The sequence below is a fragment of the Corvus hawaiiensis genome, chromosome 6, assembly GCF_020740725.1.
Source record: "Corvus hawaiiensis isolate bCorHaw1 chromosome 6, bCorHaw1.pri.cur, whole genome shotgun sequence".
Taxonomy (NCBI): Eukaryota; Metazoa; Chordata; class Aves; order Passeriformes; family Corvidae; genus Corvus; species Corvus hawaiiensis.
Genome location: NC_063218.1, coordinates 39904536 through 39924877, shown reverse-complemented (window position 1 = coordinate 39924877; position 20342 = coordinate 39904536). Strand labels below are relative to the sequence as shown.

At 41.2% G+C, this 20342-nt stretch overlaps 1 protein-coding gene across 3 annotated transcripts in view; it reads left to right on the top strand.

Moving 5' to 3' along the window:
- Nucleotides 1-20342, top strand: part of AMBRA1 (autophagy and beclin 1 regulator 1) — a 129298-nt gene that overhangs the window by 68417 nt on the left and 40539 nt on the right. For all 3 annotated transcript variants that reach the window (XM_048307294.1, XM_048307293.1, XM_048307292.1), the window contains 3 exons: nucleotides 8533-8643; nucleotides 17493-17681; nucleotides 18133-18287. In XM_048307294.1, coding sequence (XP_048163251.1) covers nucleotides 8533-8643; nucleotides 17493-17681; nucleotides 18133-18287 — 455 coding nt within the window. The remainder of the gene's footprint in view (nucleotides 1-8532; nucleotides 8644-17492; nucleotides 17682-18132; nucleotides 18288-20342) is intronic.

The window sequence follows — 20342 nt, the reverse complement described above, 5'->3', positions numbered from 1 at the left end:
CTTGGTACCTCTGTTACTGGCCGAGGCACTGCTAGTGGGTAGGCCAACTGTGTGGATGTGCCAGTGGGACCTTATGAACTTTTTCTTAGGTAAGAGAGGTGATGTTGGGATACAGACAGGCAAATGACCCTTAAAAGCCAGACATTTACCTTTTTTGCTTTGACATACAGCAGCAATATTTGAGGACTGCCCACCCTGAGTCAGGTCACACAATAAGCTCAGTTGTGCTCTTGTGCTAGGAGGGCCGTTTAGGCAGGAGAGGGTAAATCTGGGAAGGCAAGTCCCCATTCCTGGTATAGCTACTTGTGGAAGTTTGTCCTTGTGTTCTTCAGAAATGTGACAAAGGGAGATGGGAGCCCTGGAAACTCGAGAAATTTACGGATCTGGTGCCTGCTTACAGCTGCTTGGCGGAAGGGTGCCCCCTTTGTCTAGTCTCTTCGAGACTCTCCATCTGCAGCAATTAGGATTAGCAGGCGCATTTCATGCTCTGAAAAGTCAGAAAAGGAAAGAAGAAGGAGTTTTACAAAAGGAAATGCCTGCCAGGCACAGATTCTACTCTGGTTTTGTGCCGAGAATAAACACAGATGTGAAGGTTAAAAAGCAGACTTCCAAAAGCATTTAATGAAGGGCTTGGTAATGGTGCAAGGGACTTAGTGATGGGAGGGAGCAGAGGCATCATGAGTTGCAGAGTAAGCAGAGGGAGGAACCCCGGATGCACAGAGGACACATTAACCATTGAGACCTTCCTAGTTCACATTACCAGGGATTTCCTTGAATTCGGGCAGGAGAGATAAGGCATTTTGATTTGGAGAGTCACCCACTATTTCTGGAAATTTACAAGGAAGCAGGGCTGTGAACATGCCTGCATGTGTGGGTTCAGAGGTGAAGGAAGTGAGTACACATTTCTTCAGAGACTGCAGAGTTCAGCTGTCTTCTGCCTTTTCATCTATCAGTGTATCTTGGACTCATTCACTGCTCCCCTCACCCAACCCCACCCCACCCCCCCTCATTAATTTGCAAAACCACTTTTTCTTTGCAGCATCAGTTGCTTGAGAGCAGATTTCAAATGTATTATCTTACTGCTTTTTTAGTAGACTGATGTGGACCTCCAGATGCAGAAATGCCTGTAACCCAAATTATTGTTTCTCCCCACATTGACAAGATAAAGATTGTCTTTATTTCCCCAGTATTTTCCAGTAAGTAGATTTCAGACTCCCATTCCAGGGCAGTAGCTTCATGGCTCTTATAGCTGGTTTTGTAAGTATCAGACGATTTTATAACAGAAATTATGAAGAAGGTGTAAATCCCTTTCTCCAGCCATTTACTCATTGTTTTATGTTAGGGTTTCTTTAATGCATACAGACAAATCGTATAAAAGGCTGCAAGTACGCAGAAAAGGTCAAACCAAAACATTAGTTAAATGAAATGCAGATAGGAATATATTTTTAGTGCTTGAATTTTTCCCTAAAAGGCTATACTGAAGGAAACATGTTTTACTGCCTGAATCATATGGTAGTGTGAGGCATGCTTTTAACACATGCTGCTATTGCATAGAAATAGAGAAGGGATCTCAAAACAAGTTTAACAGCTCCAGCAGTTTCCTGATAGGAAGACTCCAGCTTTGACTACCCTTCCCAGCAAGGGGCCTAAATGAAAAAAGAGAGAGCTTGTTTTACCACCCACTTCTCAAACAACTTACAAATTGTTTCAGCCAAGGTTAATCGGTGTTTCTTTTATGTCCATAACCTTTTCCTACTAAACTCTTTCAATGATGCAGCATCTTAATTTGTAGAAAGATTTCTTTTGACTTGCCTAGCCCCATGACATTTATTTTTACCTGAGGGCTTCATGGAGTACCTCCATCTCTCTACATGCCATTCCAGTACTGTATCCAGCATCAGAATTCCGGGAGTTTCATGATGGTCCCTAAGGAAGAGGTGTTTTGCTCTTTTAAATGTGTATGCATGCATGCTGTTACATAGGGTAAAGCAGCTGTGTAGTGAGCCTTCCCAGGGAACTTCCCATCCACTGCAGCTAAAAGCATCATAAATGACTGATGAGAACACAAATAGCTGAGCCCGAACAGTCCTTATTCATAAGGATTTTCTTATAGAGGAGAAAATAGCATTTAACAGCTTCATTTGAGTTGTACAGATGTAAGAGCAGTACTAAGACTTGCAGCTCTGCTTCTTTTGCCAGTTGGATTTTCGGTTCTCTGGTGAATTATACTTAATACCCTGCAAGAATGAACACTTAAACTGTGCATAAGCTAAATAATTATATATCATTAACAGCATGCAACTGTTACTTTCTGTTCAGTTGCCAAAATTGAGATCTCACTTGTCTCATTCATCCCTTCTCCTTTCTAGCAGTTGTTAAGCAGTTGCTCTCAACTCATCACTAAGGTGAAGTGTGAGTAAGATACCCTGGTCTGCCCATGGTTCAGATGGTATTTCTCTCTATTTTGCTGTGTTTTGGGTATTTTTCCTTTTATGGCAAAAAAGATTATGAATCCTACAGATAAAAGATAGTGTGCAGATACTGTTTAAATCCTGTTAGACTTTGATTGTGGCAGAGCTGTACTTGAGGTGCTGATTGGTAGTGATTTGGGAGGTAGAAAGAAGGAATTCTGTGATTCTGTGTATTCCTCACAGTTTATTTGTTTGGGTTTTTTTCTGTTCAGCAGTACATATCTGATATTGGATGGTTGGAGAAAGTTCTTGTCAACTGGGAGACTTAGATCATGATGTGTCACTAACAGAAGCTGAGAGGGTTGATGTAGCTACTGCAGGGAAGTGAAACTGGTTGTTCCTTTATTGGTCACCCTGAGTAGGATGAGGCCTTCCTAAACAGAGACATTTGCTTGCTCCAGTGTGCATATGCAAAGGCTGTAATAAGATAATTTATTTTTTGCAGAGTACAGGATTTTCCTCATCCTCTATTCTGTGCAAGTATTATTGGCTCGACTTTTGCTCCTTCAGGAAACTCTCCATGCTGTTGCATATCTGATTTTCCAACTCTGTGTACCAGGGTGACATGAGCAAGGGGATCTCTATTGAGTGAACAGCAACAGAGTGTGAATTCTCTTAAGGAGAAGAATTGACAGCTTGCTTGATGAGGTGCAAACAATACAGATAAGAGGGGATGCGTTTGAAAAGGATCTTAATGTCTTCTAGTTTCCCTGAGGGAAAACTGGACTCTACCATCAAAGACAAATGCTTCTGAGACACATTTCTCTATTAATTGTTTGATGATCAGACAAAGAAATGAAATATAGGAAGGTAAGACGCCAAGGAGCCATCATAAATCTATTGGAGGTGGAGGCTTTTGACCAGGCATCTGTTTTTATTGTTTGTGTCTGTTGCAAATTAACTGATTTCCTTTTGAAGTCTAAAACTTGTGGCTGAAAAATTCCCTGTCCTATATGATGTTTGCATTGTTCTCAATGTGAGTGGGCCCCTTGGGCACTTGACTGGTTCCCATTAGGATGGTCAGCTTCACTTACCTACAGCTGAGCCCTGCTCCAATTCCCATTGGTGATAGGACTGTGGAACTCGGCATGCTAAGTATTGCCCCTTTTTAAAGGAAATTTTGCAGTAGGAATGAACATGAATGGGAAATTACATTTCTTCTTATTTTATATGTCTGGAATAAAGAAAAAATAATAGCCTTTTGAAGGTTCAGCCTTCAGAGAGCATAGACCTGTTAGAGGCTTTCTCAGTTAATGTTGAATCCAAGATCCTTTCAGTGCTTAGTGTATGCTGAGCTACTCTTAGTAGCATTTTGTGCATCCATTCATGAAAATCATTTTGCCCATTTCCTATTTACAGCTTGCTTGTACGTTGAAGAACAAGCAAAACAAATGGTTGAAAATATGACGTTGCTCTGCATACTGTTCTACAACATTAGCCCAGTTTTAGATAGTTAGCTCGTCCACTTCAAAGGCTGTGTCTTCAAGGTAGCCCGGAACAAAGATTTGCTGGGACTTGTCAAATTCATGTTCAGAATTTAATATATTTACTGTCATCAAAGGCAGTCCCCCAAACTAGGCTGTCCCATAAAATACTTGAGGGTTGGAAATGTGTAAGAACCTGTTGCATCTCCACTAGACTTCAGTGATCATTTTGCCTGAGTTCAAATTGTTTCAGAACTGGTTGAGAGAATCTGGCGTATTCTTGCAGCAAAGAGTCCTATCCTTGGTTTGTCAAATAGGTTTGTCCTGTGTTTCAGACTTCCTGGAGCCTGGATTGTAGTAAATCTAGAACAAGTAAATGTAAAACCCATCAGTTCTGATAGATCCTTTCTCCAAGTATAGATTAACCTCAGTATCAGCTACAGTTAAAAATGGTTTCATAAAGAGGTAATTACTTTTCAAAGGTACTTGTGCTTAGAGATGCAAGTACTAATCTAGGGGGAATTTTATACCAGGGCCTAATCACTCCCTCAAACTGAGTCACAAATCAGCTAACAGGATTCTCCAACTTCCTCAAGTTTATCTGTAAGCATCACAATAACTTTTCCCTTATTACAAGGGGACCTGCCAGACATTAACAAATTAAGGGTAAAGGATCTAGTCTAGAAAAAAATTTGAACTCTGGTTTCTGTTAAATACATGGAAAAAAAATTCCCATACTATGCCGACGTATCATGTTCCCAAAACTTGTACCCCAAAGCTTATGTAGCTCTAGAGTATTAGTTCTTCTGAGGGTTCAACAGTAGTAGTCTGAACTGAACCTGCTTTTCAGTGAGGGAGTGCTGGAGTGCCAAGGGAAGTGGTTTTGCACCCCTTTTTTCCCTTTCAGTCTCAACTCAGACATTGGCTTGCATGGCTCGATTCATAAATGAGCAATAGTTGACTGGCAAAGGTTCATTTCTCCATATGCCAAGATACATTGGATCCTCTGAGGAGGTTGAGACTGATGGATAAATATCTGTCACCGTGTAGGTGGCCTATAAGAAAAGATTTGAGGATTTTTTTATTTAAGTCTTTGTTAAGACTTTCTCCCCCCCCCCACTCTTTAAACTCTTTTGTCATGTGCTGAGTGGGGGTGGATGGAGTTCGGGGTGGTGGAGGGAAAAAGGGGGGCTGCTGAAAGCATTTATCTTCATTTCTGCCATCATCCAGTGTTTATTACGCAGTGATAGACAGACGCAGGAAAGCTGCCAATCAAACCTACGTTCACTGCATTTCAATTGGCCCTCGCTTTGGATTTCAGCATTTTGAAATCTACATCATCTCTGCAGAAAAAGGTCGTTCTGTTCGTGAGGATGACAAGCCTGAGACCCTTGGGTACCCACTGCAGTCACTTGTGATCCCATCAAACAGTGGAAGACCCAGGAATCAGGACTGTCAGGTGCTTGGTGAGAACAGCTGCTTGTAAGAGTTGATCTGTTGCTGCCCAAATCTGAGAAGTTGAAGTGTGTTGTTTGCCTCCAGGTTACATATACTACAACTTGAGAAGCAACAGCATCTTCTGCTCTCATCCAGACTGAAACCCTGACTGGGCAAAGCCAGCTGAGAATGAGTTCTCATGCTGCATGGTGAACCAAAGCTCTGTAGTGAGGATTTTAACTTTCCTAAGTCTTCCACCCATGATCTGAAATCTTTCCCTTAATCCAAAGAGGACAACGCAGGATAGGATAGCATAGTTCTGTGCAAGGGGGTATTTTCCTCCCTTAATTCATTGTCTGAAATGTTTACGTGCTTTTAATCATCTTTACTGTATGACAGTGCATGCGTGCATGTGGGAGGCATCTGGCAGGACTTGTGATACAAATGTTATTCTACTTTCTTATATGTATATAGATATAATTTAATAATTGCACTCCTCAATTACATAATTAGTATAAGCAGAGATAATTACTTAATAAAAGATGTAGACCATGGATTTCTGATTAGTGTTAGGTAGACTGGTTCGAAGCCTTTGAGAAATGGACCAAATTTTTCTGATCATGCACCTTTCACACTAAGAACTCTGTTGCCTGTGTCCTAATCTCTTTGATAAAGGTACCTGTTACCTGAAGCATTAGCATTACTCAGTAGCTTCTGCTGGCTCTGAAATTTGTGTGGGGCTGTCCTGTACATGGGGCGGTACTGCTTTTTTCCATTGTTAATTTCTCTGCATATGATGTGACTGCCTTTGGAGGTGAAGAGGATGCAAGGTTCAGATGAACCCCATAACTAACCTGAAGGTTACAGGCAAAGGGATGCAAAGATGAGAAATTTTACAGAAAAAAAATCAAATCTTCTTGCCAGCTGCTATTTTATGGTACTATGTAGCAGTAGGTGCAGCAGCTGTATGAGCCAGATGAACTTACTGCTTGTAGAGCAGTTACTGATGTTGCTAAGCTTCTCTGATGTAGAGGTAGAGCACAATTATTCTCCCAAGGTATATTCTTCTCCATTTTATATATTGCTTGTTACATCTATAAAGGTTGTTCTCATTGCAAAACAGGGGATGTAACTTTGTGATGGTCATCTGTGGTAAGAGCAATATTCTGGAATTATGTGCCCTCAGTAGAGCTTCTGTTGCTGATCTTTACTGAGTGTTTTCCTTGCCTGACTCAGAGCTGTAGGGCAGCTCCTACCTTGCTGGTGATGTTAGTTACTGCTTCCCTGCAGGAAGTCCCACTGCTTCAAGTTTGTAGAGAACCTGTTTTTCTCTTCTCTACCTGAGGGCTGAAGGCAAGAGAGCAGAAGAGCTGCCTTTGTGTACCAAACCCAGGCTTGCAGTGAGAAGACTTCTAAAGATAATGCAACATAAAAGTTAATTGTCCTTCTTCTACTTCTGCAAAGTGTAATTTCATTAATTAATTGAATCTGCTTTCTCCTGTGCATATCTTCTGTTCAGAGGAGCCCTTTGTTTTGAGGGCTATAGAGAACAAGGCCTTGGGCATATGTTACAGCAATGGAAATGTTTTTAATTCTGTTCTCCAAGTGATACATGCACGTCTGACAGAGGCAGGTACAGAGACTGAGCAGATGTACAGTGGAGGTTGGTTGATTGCTGGAGGCCTGACAGAGCTGAGTGCACAGTGTAAAGCTGTCTGCTCGGAAGTCTTGTTCTTGGTATATTCTGAGCTTCCTCTAGAACCAAAAATCAGGACTCAAGCAGTTTTCTTGTATTTATTTATCAGCATCAATTTAGAATTTACTTACTTACTTTGCCCTGCCCACCTTGCTCTTTGCTTTGCTGAGAAAGCAAAAAAACCCGTTGGTGTGTTTGTGTGTTCAGACGTTTTTGGGTTTCTTTCTTTCTTTTCCCAAGCCTGAGTGGTCTTTTGGGATTTGATAAGAAAAGTAACTCTCCAGTCACCCTACTCTCTCCATCGTCCTCCACACCGGTTTAACTTACTAGCAGTTAGCAGGCTCTTAACTCTGCGCAGGTGTCTGACAGAGTTGTCAAAGTGATGTCTCTTCTACTATTGCTGCTGTGGCAGCAAAGTCCTGAGCCAGCCCTTCCAGGAGAGTGAAGGCACTGACTTTTCTGTGTGCTTCCCACTGGAGACAGTGCAGGGATGCTGAAATCCAGACTGTGTAGACACTGGAGGCTTTGCTTTTAGTCACTGTGCTTGGGAATAATCTTACTTTGCTCTCCCTTATCAAATTCTATTACCCTGTATTTATCTGGTTGCCAGAATGTGTGTGTAGTACATGGGCTGTGTGTCTGTGAAGGCCTTAAGAGACTGCAAATAGCATGAGATTTTTGACTGTAGTACTACTACTGGATGAACTGTTTCTTGTCTCCGTTTGTCTCCCTAGGAATCACATTAATGCATCTGAGCTTTCTCAAATGTATGCTGACTTGAGTAACCTGTTCCTTTCTGCCAGGAAAAAGAGGTTCTTTATGATAGTTTCTGAAGAATTGTGATTAGCTTTCTGATTTTGAGCTGTTGCCCAGATCCTTGGGCAGTTAGGAAGGGTCATGGCATTTGCCTGGATTCAGAGCAGCCCTTGCCTGCTGTAGGCTGGTCCACACAGAGCAGCAAAGAGCCAGCTCCTAGGTCTTCCAGGCCAATATTTTTTTACAACCCTTACTATGTGACAAATACTGTAAGCAACCTATATCTTCTGAATGAAGTTTACAGTAGGAGCAGTGATTATATCCACAAATGTATGTAATTTGCCAGGGCAAATGCTTTTCCTCAGTTTGTATTCTGATCTGCCTTCATAGCTGTAGTAGGCAATTTTGGGTCTGTGAAAAATGAGCTTCACTACTGTTGATAAGTAGAATGCATTTGCACCAAACGAATTGATTAAGATTTCTGCCTTGTTTGTCTGGGCAGGTCTTATCTCTTATCTACTTTATTTTCTTTCACAAATGTGTTGCAGGGAGATGCTTTCCTGTTAATTTCCTGTACCCTGTGGCTTATTGAGGATGTGCTGCCATTTCTGTAAATAAGGTTTCTTTAAGAATCTAGAGTTTTGATTATTGAAATTTGAAAGGTTTTCTATGGTTTTGTCTCCCCAGCTTTTTTTTCTGCTTAATCTCATAGAGGTTAAATTGCTAATTATTCCCCTCTTTTCTGTAGGTGCTGTGATTGGGGATGGACAGTCAGCTGTGGCCAGCAACATTGCCAACACCACCTACCGGCTCCAGTGGTGGGACTTCACTAAGTTTGATCTGCCTGAAATCAGCAATGGTAAGCTGGAAAAGACACCAATACCTTATTTTAAGTCTATAGTGACTAGAGCTAGGGTAAGCTCTAGGATCTTTCAAAGGCCGCTGTATGTTGCAGGTCTTGTTTGTCATGTTGCATTGGGAACTGTAAAATGCTTAGTCTTTTGAGGAAGTTGACTAAAAGCTTGTAGAGCTGTTCCCACACTTGTGTATTCCTGCAGTCACCAAATCCATGCATAAATAGGGCTTGTTTTTTGTGAGCCTTTTCATGGGCATATACCATTCTCTTAGAATCCTGTATTGAATGTCTTCATTCTCTTACTAACAAGTTTCTAGAGAAATACTGTCTTTATACCTTTAAATTAGAACCTGCTAATGAACTGTGTCTGTTTTCTCTGAGTTATTGACATTAGTGTGTGTTAAAGTGCTGCAGTACATTTTGGGAATCAGGACCCTAGTCTGTTGCTTACCATATTATTGCAAGCCCAGGGAAGTAGATGTACCTTCTAGTCACTTGCAGAAGCAGTGATCTGTCCTGTTTCTCAGGTAAAAGCTATTTCTGGATCAGGAATCTGAGCAATATTGCTGATTTTATGTATTTTCTCTTTCATTTTGTGGAATTTAGACCATAGTTTCACATGTCTTCTATGGCATAAGCTAACTCTCACATTGGAAAAGACTTCCTGATGCAGGCACAAGCATGTTTGATGCTTGTGGTCAGCTGATCAAAGAATGACATTTTAAGGGCTAAAACTAACTTGACTAGAAAGGCTTTTTTTAACCCGGAATGCTATCCTGATATAGCTTGTTGCACAGCTGCAGAAATGTTTGTGGCAGCCTGGAATGAAGATAGGAGGTAGATATTCATGAGTGTTTCTTTGTACAAGTGATTTTTAGCTTAGGCCATCTCTGTGCATATGTGAAAGTCACTGCTTGATTTCTCAGCAAAAACAGATTGGGTTCTGCTTTAAGGGACTGACTTTCTTTAGGAAGAACAGGGATTCTGTTTTCAGAAAGACTTCTGCTTTCACAGGTAGTCACTAAAACAAATTGAGAAAAACTCTCACAGTCCCAGCTCTGTGTGTTCTGCATTTCCAGAAATTGCGTATCTGACAACAGATGTCTCTGTGGGGTAGCGTCCTGCTGCTTAAAGAACCCACAAAAGGAGAATGTGCAGTGACACTGTAGTAGGAGAGATGCAGAGAATTGAAATCACAGAATCAAAGAATAGTTTTGTCTGGAATGGAGTTTTAAGCATCATCTTATTCACTTCCCCTGCTATGAGCAGAAACATCTTTCCATAGATCAGGTTGCTCAAAGCTCCGTCCAGTCTGGCTGTCATGGTTTAGCCCCGTGCAGTCACTTGCTCACTTCTTCCCGCCCCCTTTAGGATAGGGAGGACAAGCAGAAAAAGGTATAACTCGAGGGTTGAAATAAAATCAGTTTAATAACTGAAATACTTAACAAGAAAAGCAATAGTAGTTATGAAAAGGGGGGGAGTGGAGGGGAGAGAGGGAAAGTGGGGCGGGGAATAAAACCCAAAAACCACAAGTGATGCACAACTTAGCACCCACTGACCAATGCCCAGCCCATTCCCAAACAGTGATTGGCCCCTTCTGGCCAACTCCCCCAATTTCTACACTGGGTGTGATGTTCTGTGGTGTGGAAGATCCCTTTGAACAGTTTGGATCACCCATCCAGACCATATTCCCTCCCAGTTTCCTCTGAGGATCAGTGCTCAAGGCAAAGTTTTGCCACACAGTGGCAATACTTTTGGTGATCCTGCTAGACTCTGGAACAGAATAAAGATGAACTCAGAGGGGGAAGCATCTTAAATTCTTTGGGACTTCTCTGCAAGTTATAGAGTGGTTGAAGAGTGCTTCAGCTGCTCATAGCTTATTTTTTTGCTTCATCTGGCTGCTGAGGAGAATGCTGCCAATGAAAAAAAAAAACAACATAAGATGTTTGTTTATAATTTACAAAATCCCATAGAAATTAAGAACCATCTGCAGCTCAATACATCAGTGTTTCAATCTTCTCTCTCTCACCTACCAGGATGCTTTTATTCTGAAATAGCTTCCAATTAGCTGGAAATTTTGTATGGTTTCTGTTGTCATTGTGCCCTTCTTGTGGGCCACATTCCAGCTACAAGTCCATCCCCAGCCCTTCCGACTCTGTGTGCTTCATAGTACTTGGCTTGTCCATCTTGTCCTATGACCATTTGGAAATGTTCATTTTTATTCTTCTTTTATATGCTGAGCCCAATCCTGTCATTTCTAGTCTATTAACCTTATCTCCTTCTGCCAAGGTGTGGTAGGGATGTATGAAGACGTAGCAGCTATGCTTACACTAAACCAGGTATTTGCCAAGCTTGCCTAGGCACGCACCAGAGGCAAGCTGCAGGTTTGCCAAGGTGCACGACTTAGAGATAGTAGAGCATGGTGCTAAGAACATCAATATTGTGGGTTCAATCCCCATATGGGCCATTCACTTAAAAGTTGTGCTTGATGATCCTTGTGGGTCCCTTCCAACTCAGAATGTTCGTGATTCTCATATTCTCAAATGAGTAACAGTGGAGTGATGGGTTGGATGAGTTTTTTGTGATTCTTCACGATATTGGAAATAAACTATTTTCCCAGTAAAGCATGTGACCTCAGTAGCTCCTCTGTTTCCTCCCATTGTTTCCTATAAATCAGAGGTGGTCCTGTGAGATAATCGGTTTACACAGAGGGGGCTATTGCACTTCCTGGGACTGGCTTAAGCCGCCAGTGGTTTGGGAGTTCAGGCAGATGAAATTATGCAGCTGAAGTTTGGGACTGCCTGCCAGCTCCTCTCTCCATCAAAGAAATGACTCTGTTGCCAACCTCCATCTCTGAGCAGCTCTTCTTCCTGTAACAATTAAACAAAGAAAAGATAGCTTGGAAGTAGGATGTTTTCCATTGAAGCGGATGCATCTGAGTAAGTGACAGCAGCGTGATTAGTGCAGTCCTGTGATCTCAGTGTTTGGGCCCCAGCAGCCTTGGAAGCCTTGGGCTCAGGATGTGGCTCCACAGCAGCAACCTCACTGATCATCCAGCAAGAGCACACAGAAACAGATCCTGCCAGTCCTGGGAAAATGGCTGTGCAGGGACTAGTGGAATTTTAGTCTCAGCGCTGTCTTTCTCTGTTAATTGCAAAATGGAAAAAGATAGCTTCAGATTTCTTCTCTTCTTTTGCCAGTTTTGCTTTTAATAGCTCTGAAATAAACATGACCCGGTCCTATATTGAAATTGTCAGTCATATCAGCATTGGGGCAGAGAATTTATTTGACAGCAGAGACAACGCTATTTCTGCATTTATTTAATATTCTTCTAGTGAGCGTTGCATATCCTTAAAATTCCTGCAGCTAAATATTGAAAACAGTGTAGAATATAGGCTTTCCACAGTAAAATATTTGAAGGCTTTCTCTCTTGGTTATATTTTTTGAATGTAGTTTCTCTCATGATGCTCACTACTACTCATAATTTCAGTTTCTTGCCAATTTCTAGTGCTGAACTAGGTCTCGTTTAGGAATCAGGAATTTGTCATGTTCTAACACTGGTTGGGTCTTGAGGAAGGTGGTTCGACCAATACTTACTGATCCACAATGGAATGCAGGGTAACTTAGTAGAAAAAGAAATAATGGTAAACAAACTTCTAAATAGGAGCAGCTGTTAAGAGAATGCTCTCTTTAAGGGTGGCTAGGAGTGGATGATGTGTCCAGCACAGTTTTGCTTTGGCAAACAGTGCTATTGCTGCTGGCATTCCAGGCCTTCTCCAGCTTCAAGCATAATTAATGTTGTAGGTGTAAGCACACCAAGTTGGCACAACAGCTTGATTAATTTGTTCTCTGATGTTTCTTTGATCTGTTCTTTCAGTTCTGTGGTTGCATTAACAACAAAAGAAAACAAGAGATGAAAGGGCAGCCTGGTTCCAAGTAGTTTTCCAAAAATAGCAATTACTTTCCCCCTAAAATCTTCTGTATTGGCTTCATTTCATAGTCAGGCCTCAGGCTCAAAGAAATCAAATAGCCTCTGGCTTTGTCAAATGCATGGGTATGTTTATCTTTCTCATATCTTGAGAACCTTGTAAATGCTGTCCTTAAAATGAAACCTTGCTGAGATTTCCACCTGTCACATTCAGACTTTTTCTGATTGCACAGTAGGCTCTCTTGGTTCCAGACGTAGGTGCTACCTGAGTCCTCATCCTTTGTAAATGAGGGAGAATCAAAGAACCATAATACCAGTATGAATTCAGGTAATGAAAGATTGAAATAAATAGCACTCTTTCCTGTTAAGCACAACTTGCATCTGGAATGTTTTGCATTCCTGGCACACATCAAGGTGAAAAGATAGTTCTTGTGCGGTAGGAGAGTTCACATATTATGTTTTGCTAAGAGACATTCACCATATGCAACAGACTTTAAAAACAAGATGATATCCATTCATATTGGTCATCATTGTAGACTGCTCACCAAAAAACCTCAGTGCTGTGCTGGGAAAGGAGCAGGGGGGTGGGAAAAATCCTGTAGATAGAAAATGAGTGAACATGTGCTGTATGATCAACTCTGGGTGACTGGTGATCCAAACCCAATGTTGTCATAAAAAGACATACAGTAAATCCTAGATGAGGAAGAGGATTAGAAGCCTGGAAATTAAAAAAATAGCCCTGAAACTGTACAAGTGGAGGAAATATACAAAACATGGTAATATCCCCAAATCTGTAAATGGTACAGAAAAAATATAAACATTTCTTACCTTACAAAAATAAAAATCTGAGATTTTCTCTTAGGAATGTCCAAGTTTGCACTGGATTAAAAAACAAAAACAAACTTCAAATGCTGAGAAGAGACATGGATTCTATAGACCATGATTCTTCAGTAGTTACAGAGAAATCAGTATCTGTTCTCTCTAAAACTTCTTGTACCCCTTTGAAAAGCAGGAGTTCAGTATGGAAGAGCCCCTGGGCTAAACAGTCCTGTTTAGAACCTGTCCCTGGACCTGCTGGAGCAAGTCCACAGGAGGGCCATGAAGATGATCGGAGGGCTGGACACCCTGTACTATAAAGACAGGCTGAGAGAGCTGGTTTTGTTTAATCTGGAGAAGAGAAGGCTCCAGGGAGCTTTTCAACACTTAAAGGGACCTTTGGAAAAAAATACGGAAAGAGACTTTTTGCTTGGGCAGGTAATGATAGGACAAGGGAGAATGATTTTATGCTAAAAGAGGGGAGATTTAAGTTGGATGTTAGGAGAAAATTCTTTACTTAGGGGGTGATGAGACACTGAAACAAGTTGCCCAGACAAGCTGTAGATGCCCCATCCCTGGAAATGTTCAAGGCCATGTGTGATGGGACCCTAAGCAGCCTGATTTTGTAAAAGGTGTCCCTGCCTGTGGCAGGAAGGTTGAAACTATGTGATCTTAAAGGTCCCTTCCAACTCAAACCATCCTATGATTAGGTGACACCCATACCTGTTGTCTGAGGGAGCAAGTCTATGATCTTGTCATTAAGAATATTGAGAAGCCATGATTTACCTCACAGAAACTGCAACCAGACCCCAGAGGTGCAGGACAAACTTTGGTATCTTGCAGAATACGAATGAGAGAGAACAGTTCTTAGACCCCCAAAAAATGGACTGGACTATATATTTTTTTTTCCAATAATCAAAGATTTTTGCAGGGTTGCTGGTGTTTCGTAGTTGTATCTCTGTCAAATGCTCTGCATGTGTGCTACGTTTATTTGCTCTGTTTGTTGTCTTCTTGCTTGGCTCTCTCTTAACTAGTTAAGTGTTGTGGCTGTGAGAGTCCCACTACTCACCTTCTTAGTATGTTCCCATTCCCCCATTTTTTCCTCCCAATTTTTTAGATCACTGCTGATTAGAGTACCTCGACAAAGGAATTGATGAGAAAGGACCCCTTAGCCAGGTAGACTGGCTCCCTGCTGCCTTAGGCAAGCACATACTGTAGTTCCTAATATTTTATCTTTTAGTTGATTAAATTCTTGGCTCCTTTCACGTCTGTTGAAAAGACTGGTTGAAACCTTCTAATCTCCAAACTCAATGCTTCTTTTACCCACTTACCTGTCAACATTATTTGTAGAAAACAGATGGTTTTTTGGCACTTACTTTCTGTAGTTTTTGAAAATACAGTACGCAATTCCATTTCCAACCCCCCCCTCTGTTTGGCGGGCTGGGGGAGGTGGTGTTGGTGTTTTTGTTTGAACATAAAATTCATGTTTCATTTTCCCCAGTCATCTTCTTTGCTGGATATGTTATCATTTAGGGTTTAACCACTCTTGAGCATGGCTGGCCCAAACCATGCCCAGGGGTCATGCATGTGGTCTCAGCACAAGGCTGTGCATCAGCACTGATACTTCTGCTGGAATTGTGCTCCCTGGTGCAGTTTAGGATTGCTGTCACTTTCACTGTTACACTGGGTGATGGCTCAGTGTTTGCTACAGTAACCAAAGTTGATTCTCTCATGTTTTCAGGTTCCTGGGTGAAGCAGAAGTTTATAAATGTCAACACAATCTAGAATTCTTTCATTTCACTTCCTGTTATGTCTGTGTGTACTTCAGTTCACTCTGTGGTCTGGTCATGCTATGTTAATGAAATTACCCAGCTTTATCAAGAGTATTCATCAACCAGCTCCACTGTGTGCCTAGCCCATTGATAAAGCCAATAAATAGGACTGGTTTTGGAATGAGTCACTCAGCAGGAATCCTCCCAGTTTGACTGGGATTACAATGGTGCAGCTTGTTGTCATGTATCCCTTAGGTGGTTCACAGCATATACTGCAGTTCTTGTCTTGATGCCCATCATCTCTTGTGGTGACATAATGAGTATTTAAATAAAACCTAGATTTTTTTTTTAAAGGGCACATTTTAATTCTATCTTCTTTTTTTTTTCTTAATTAAGCAGTATAGTCTTTAATCTTTATTCTCTTGTCTTTCTGTTCAACTAGCTTCAGACTAAGCACACAGGAATTTTATGATCTTTTGAACCACCTGTTCTTTATGGGCCATGTGTATTTCATGTACTGGTATTGCAGCCTTGATAGTGACTACAATTATTTGCCTTTTTCTGTTCAGCACCTTTCTGTTTATACTGGGCTGAAAATTACTGGTTTTAGCAGCTTCTAGACTGAAAAATTGGTTGAATAAATTTAGAGTACAGGTGTAGGTGGTTTGGTACAGAATGTATTACATAGTCCACTTTTAATCCTTGTCTTCTTTTCCATCAGAGTTTCTTAAATGGAACAGTAGATAGAAGTTGATACTCAGCCACAGAGGAAAGCAAGTCCCCAGGAGAAATGTCTTTTAGACCAGAAGGATTAAAGATGAGGTTCAGTGAATGCTTTAAATCAGCAATGCTGTGAGAAGGGCAGTCCTGTGTGCTTCCCTCTCATGACTACTTTTTGTGCTGCCAGAAGCGTCTATGCAGCCATGGGGTGTACTGGGTTGGGAAGCTGTTGTGGCTAAAGAGTGACCTAGACAAGACAGTAATTTCTCATAGCAGTTCCCTGATGCAGCTTTCTTCTACCCAGGTGTTGGAAACAAAGGGTAAGATTTGTCGAAGTGTTGAGCTACTGCCTCAATTTGATTTACAGGTTTGGACTTTCAGAAATATGCACAAAGCATTTTTGGTACTGTTACTTCTTAAACTAATAAGGAATCTAGACTAAGAAGTGCCTTCATAAACTCGCTTGCAATTTTAGCTGAGCGTATTAAGGCCTCTTCTGGGCTAGGTATGGTCTGATGGTTTAGAAGATAATTTCTGGACTGTAGAAATTGACAGTATTTTACATGGTTCTGTAGCTTCAAACATGTGAGATGGGGTGTTCCATCTTCTAGCATGCAAACTTTCTATATTGCAAACGTGGGCTTTATTTCTATTTTTTTAATGTTTCTTGAGTTTGAAAATACTAGAACCTGAAATTCCCCTATCCCAAAAATTGTGTATGTTGGTTCAGCTTCAAACCTCCTGAAAAACTGAAGGGCGCTTGGGTTAGGCTGGTAAAGTGGACATCACTCCAGCCATGTCTTAACAAGGCACCACTGAACTGTTGGTGTAGATGGTGCTTAAAGGCCTTGGAACCTGATTGTACTAGAGCTTGTAGTCTTCGTGTGCAAGGTACAAAGGGGAAAAAACACTTGCATGAGGTCACCCAGCAATTTACCAGCAGGGATTAAAATAAAACTATTGTTTTATGGGTTGCTGCTCACTACCATCTACTGAACAGTTACTTCGCTAATTTGCACGAGTGTCTCAAATACTGGAGTAATTAAATGGAGGACTGGCTGGAGAAGGCTCTGCCCTTTTTCAGTGACTGTATCTAAGATGGGTGTAAAAATCAGCTGTCAGAAATTAACATCTGTATCTGCAGGGAGGAGCTTTTCACTCACCTCCTGTTTATTGGAGATGAGGAGAGCGGGAATGAGGGGCTCCACAAGAGAAGGGGAAATGAATTAAGGTGTACTGTTTCTAATGAGACTGCTGCTGGAGTTTGTCAGTGTCATGATTTGAGACTTGTTTAAACTGTGCTGTCCTTTGCAAAGGATGCTGTTATACTTAACAAAGGGAGGGGTTTGATAAAGTGCAATTGCTACTATTTCTTGGCCCAGGGCTTCAGGAGGTGAGTAAATTTAATTTCCTGGGCTCATTGCAGTGTCTTATCTCCGTTTTGGAGCAAGGTTTACATTAATCAGGGTATTAACATTTCATAAACTTTTGGAGGAAGCTAAATGTCTTGAGTGCCTTTTGCATGTACTGTCCGTTGTCCAACATTAAGTTTAAATCTTACTTTATTCTCTGTTCAACCTCAGTGCTTTAATGACTATTCCTTTCTTTCTTTGCAGCCTCTGTGAATGTGCTTGTCCAAAACTGCAAGATCTACAATGATGCTAGCTGTGATATCTCTGCTGATGGGCAGCTGCTGGCAGCCTTCATTCCCAGCAGTCAAAGAGGCTTCCCTGATGAAGGAATACTGGCTGTATATTCTCTGGCACCCCACAACTTGGGCGAGATGCTTTACACAAAAAGATTTGGTAAGCATGCAGCAAGAAATCAGGGTGGGTGGGGGTGTGAGAACCTCAGAACTTCAGCCTTCAGTAAGAAATGCAACAGCCTAACATCAGTAATTGTAGCAACAGGAAACACTAGATTGGCCATCTAGCCAGCCGCAGACACAGTACTGCTGGGGAGAGGCTTGTGGTATGGTCTGGACAAATAAGGTGCTGGTATGGGGGAGCTGCTAAGGAATAGTTTTTTATTCCTTAAAGTACTTCATTGTCTTAGTGATAGAACACCTGCAGCAAGGAAAAGTCCTGTAAAATTTGTAACTTGTGGAGGTCTCCTTATTCTTCTCTACCCCTTATAAGAATGAGATTAGTGTGGCATACATTATGAGAATGCTGGAAGGGAGTGAAAAACCTGTGTGGGTGAAACATGGGGCAGGATGTCAACTCGTGAGAGAAATAACACCTCTTCTCTTCATAGGACCTAATGCCATTTCTGTGAGCCTGTCTCCAATGGGCAGATATGTTATGGTGGGACTGGCTTCCCGACGTATCCTGTTGCACCCCACTACAGAACACATGGTTGCTCAGGTTTTCAGGCTGCAACAGCCCCATGGCGGAGAAACCTCTATGAGGGTGAGTATATGTGTATTCTGTTTCTGTGTGTTTGGCTCCAGCCTAGTAGTTAGTTGCTGGGTTATAATAACAAAGAGGTAGCGTGCTCCAGACCCACTGAATAATAAACATGTGAAGGAGTTTATTACAGAGGCATGCAAACATGGCAGGAGAATGTAAATACAACATAATTGTGAATTTTTTCTCTTGTTTCAAATATGATAACAAGCGAATACATTCCGTGTTGTGGAATACATTCCTAGGGCTAGATATCATTCAGAGTACCTAGTAGGTCTTTTGTGCTTTTTCAGGTAATGTGCATCTTGTTTGTGGTACTACAGTTGGCTTTGCTGAGGCAGCTTATCAGCTGAGGCTTCAGGATCATGTTCTATCATTCCTAAAAGCAAGTAACCTCTAGGACAGCAGCCACCAGCAGTTTTGGGAAGGGTAGGAGCCAAGCTTCATATCGTACCTGCAAACTGAAGTTGAGGCTTACCAAAGCTGAAGTTGAGGCTTTTCCCAAACGAGCTTTGCTGGCTATTTATTAGTTAGTTTTTAATGTATATGTAAGCATATTTGGGCGATGGAATTATTTTTATGTTCCTCTGCTTTGTAGGACAGCTGATCCGTGATCCACTCTGACTCATTTAGTACCTGAGGAAAAACCTTTGTCTTTTCACTAACTGGTAGAGTTGAGAACATGTCTGTCTTGCTTTCTTAATGAGTGAAGCACAACAGCTGTTTAGTGATAGTTCAAGGTAGTAAAAGCCATGTCCAGTTCATAATGCACAAAGAGAGTTGAGGAGTCAGAACTAAGTAATTTTAAAGCTGAAATTTGGGTTGGATTCAAGTTCTAGACCATGTATTCAGGTGACTTGTTTTAGGAGATGAACTTTGAGGGATAACTTTACCGCAGAGGAACTCAATCCACAAGAAATCTTTTTTTCCTCTTTTTTTTTTCTAATTTTTTTTTTTAAAGCCTCTCTAATTATTATTACTTTTGGCAGTGTTTTCCCAGTGTACAAGGGTTGCAGTGAGGCATTTGTCTAGTTACCTGACCCTGAGGAGAGACTTGTCTCTGGGAGAAATTCCTTGATTCACCTTTGGATTCTGTAGTTGCTCTTCAGACAGTTCATGATTCAGAGAGAGTCACTTTATCAGCTGATGTAAAATTTTCTCTTGTTTATTGTCATCATCTGCTCTATATTATAAGGCAAGGGAAGATCAATGACAAAGGGATTCTTTTGTGCACCAGTCAGCACTTTATCAGACCTGGTTCTGAGCTACCATTCTGGCCTCTCAAAGTTAAGAGACAGAAATTACAATGTATTTATGAAAAAAACCACCATTTGGTTTACAGGTACCCTTGGTGGAAGCTGTGTGGATATAAGATCATAAAGTACATGGATTCAGCATCCTTTTCGATCCTTTTAAAAATGTAGTTTGCCCTGGTACTGTTTCTTTTTCAGCTATTTTAAGATCCTAGTGAAATGCATATTTTTTCTGCCAGAAACTGGAGTAGCCCTTCCCACAGTCTTTTTACCATATCATAAGTAAAGACAGAGAAGTCCTATTAGCAAATATCACATGTCTTCCTCTCATCTGTCCTTTACATTTGCTCTAAACTCCAGTTGCTATGGCTTCTAGCCCTTACTTTTGGAGACATTTTTCTGTAGCCAGCTAAATCAGCAAGCTCCCTGTCTAAATGTTTCATTTATATTTCTTTATCTCCATGTCTTCAAATGCTTGTACCCCTGCTCTTAGTCACAATTCAGTGAAGTAATGTTTTGTGTTCCTTAATCTTCTCTTGTAATTGAATCTTCCAGCTTTCTTTTTTTTTTCTCTTTTGAATTCTCTCAAAAAAACCTCTTCTTTTTTTTTTTTTTTATTTTTTCCCCCTCCTTCTGGGATATGTTTAAATGTACGTAATGTGATAAGCACAGTTTTACCAGAAGCCCACAGAGGGTAGTTTTTTTCTATTGGACAATGGCCTTTACTTACGCAGTCAGAAACCATCAAGGGAGGTATCAGGTTTTGGGAGGGGGGAGGGGGTTGCTGTTTTGGTGCATTGAAAAT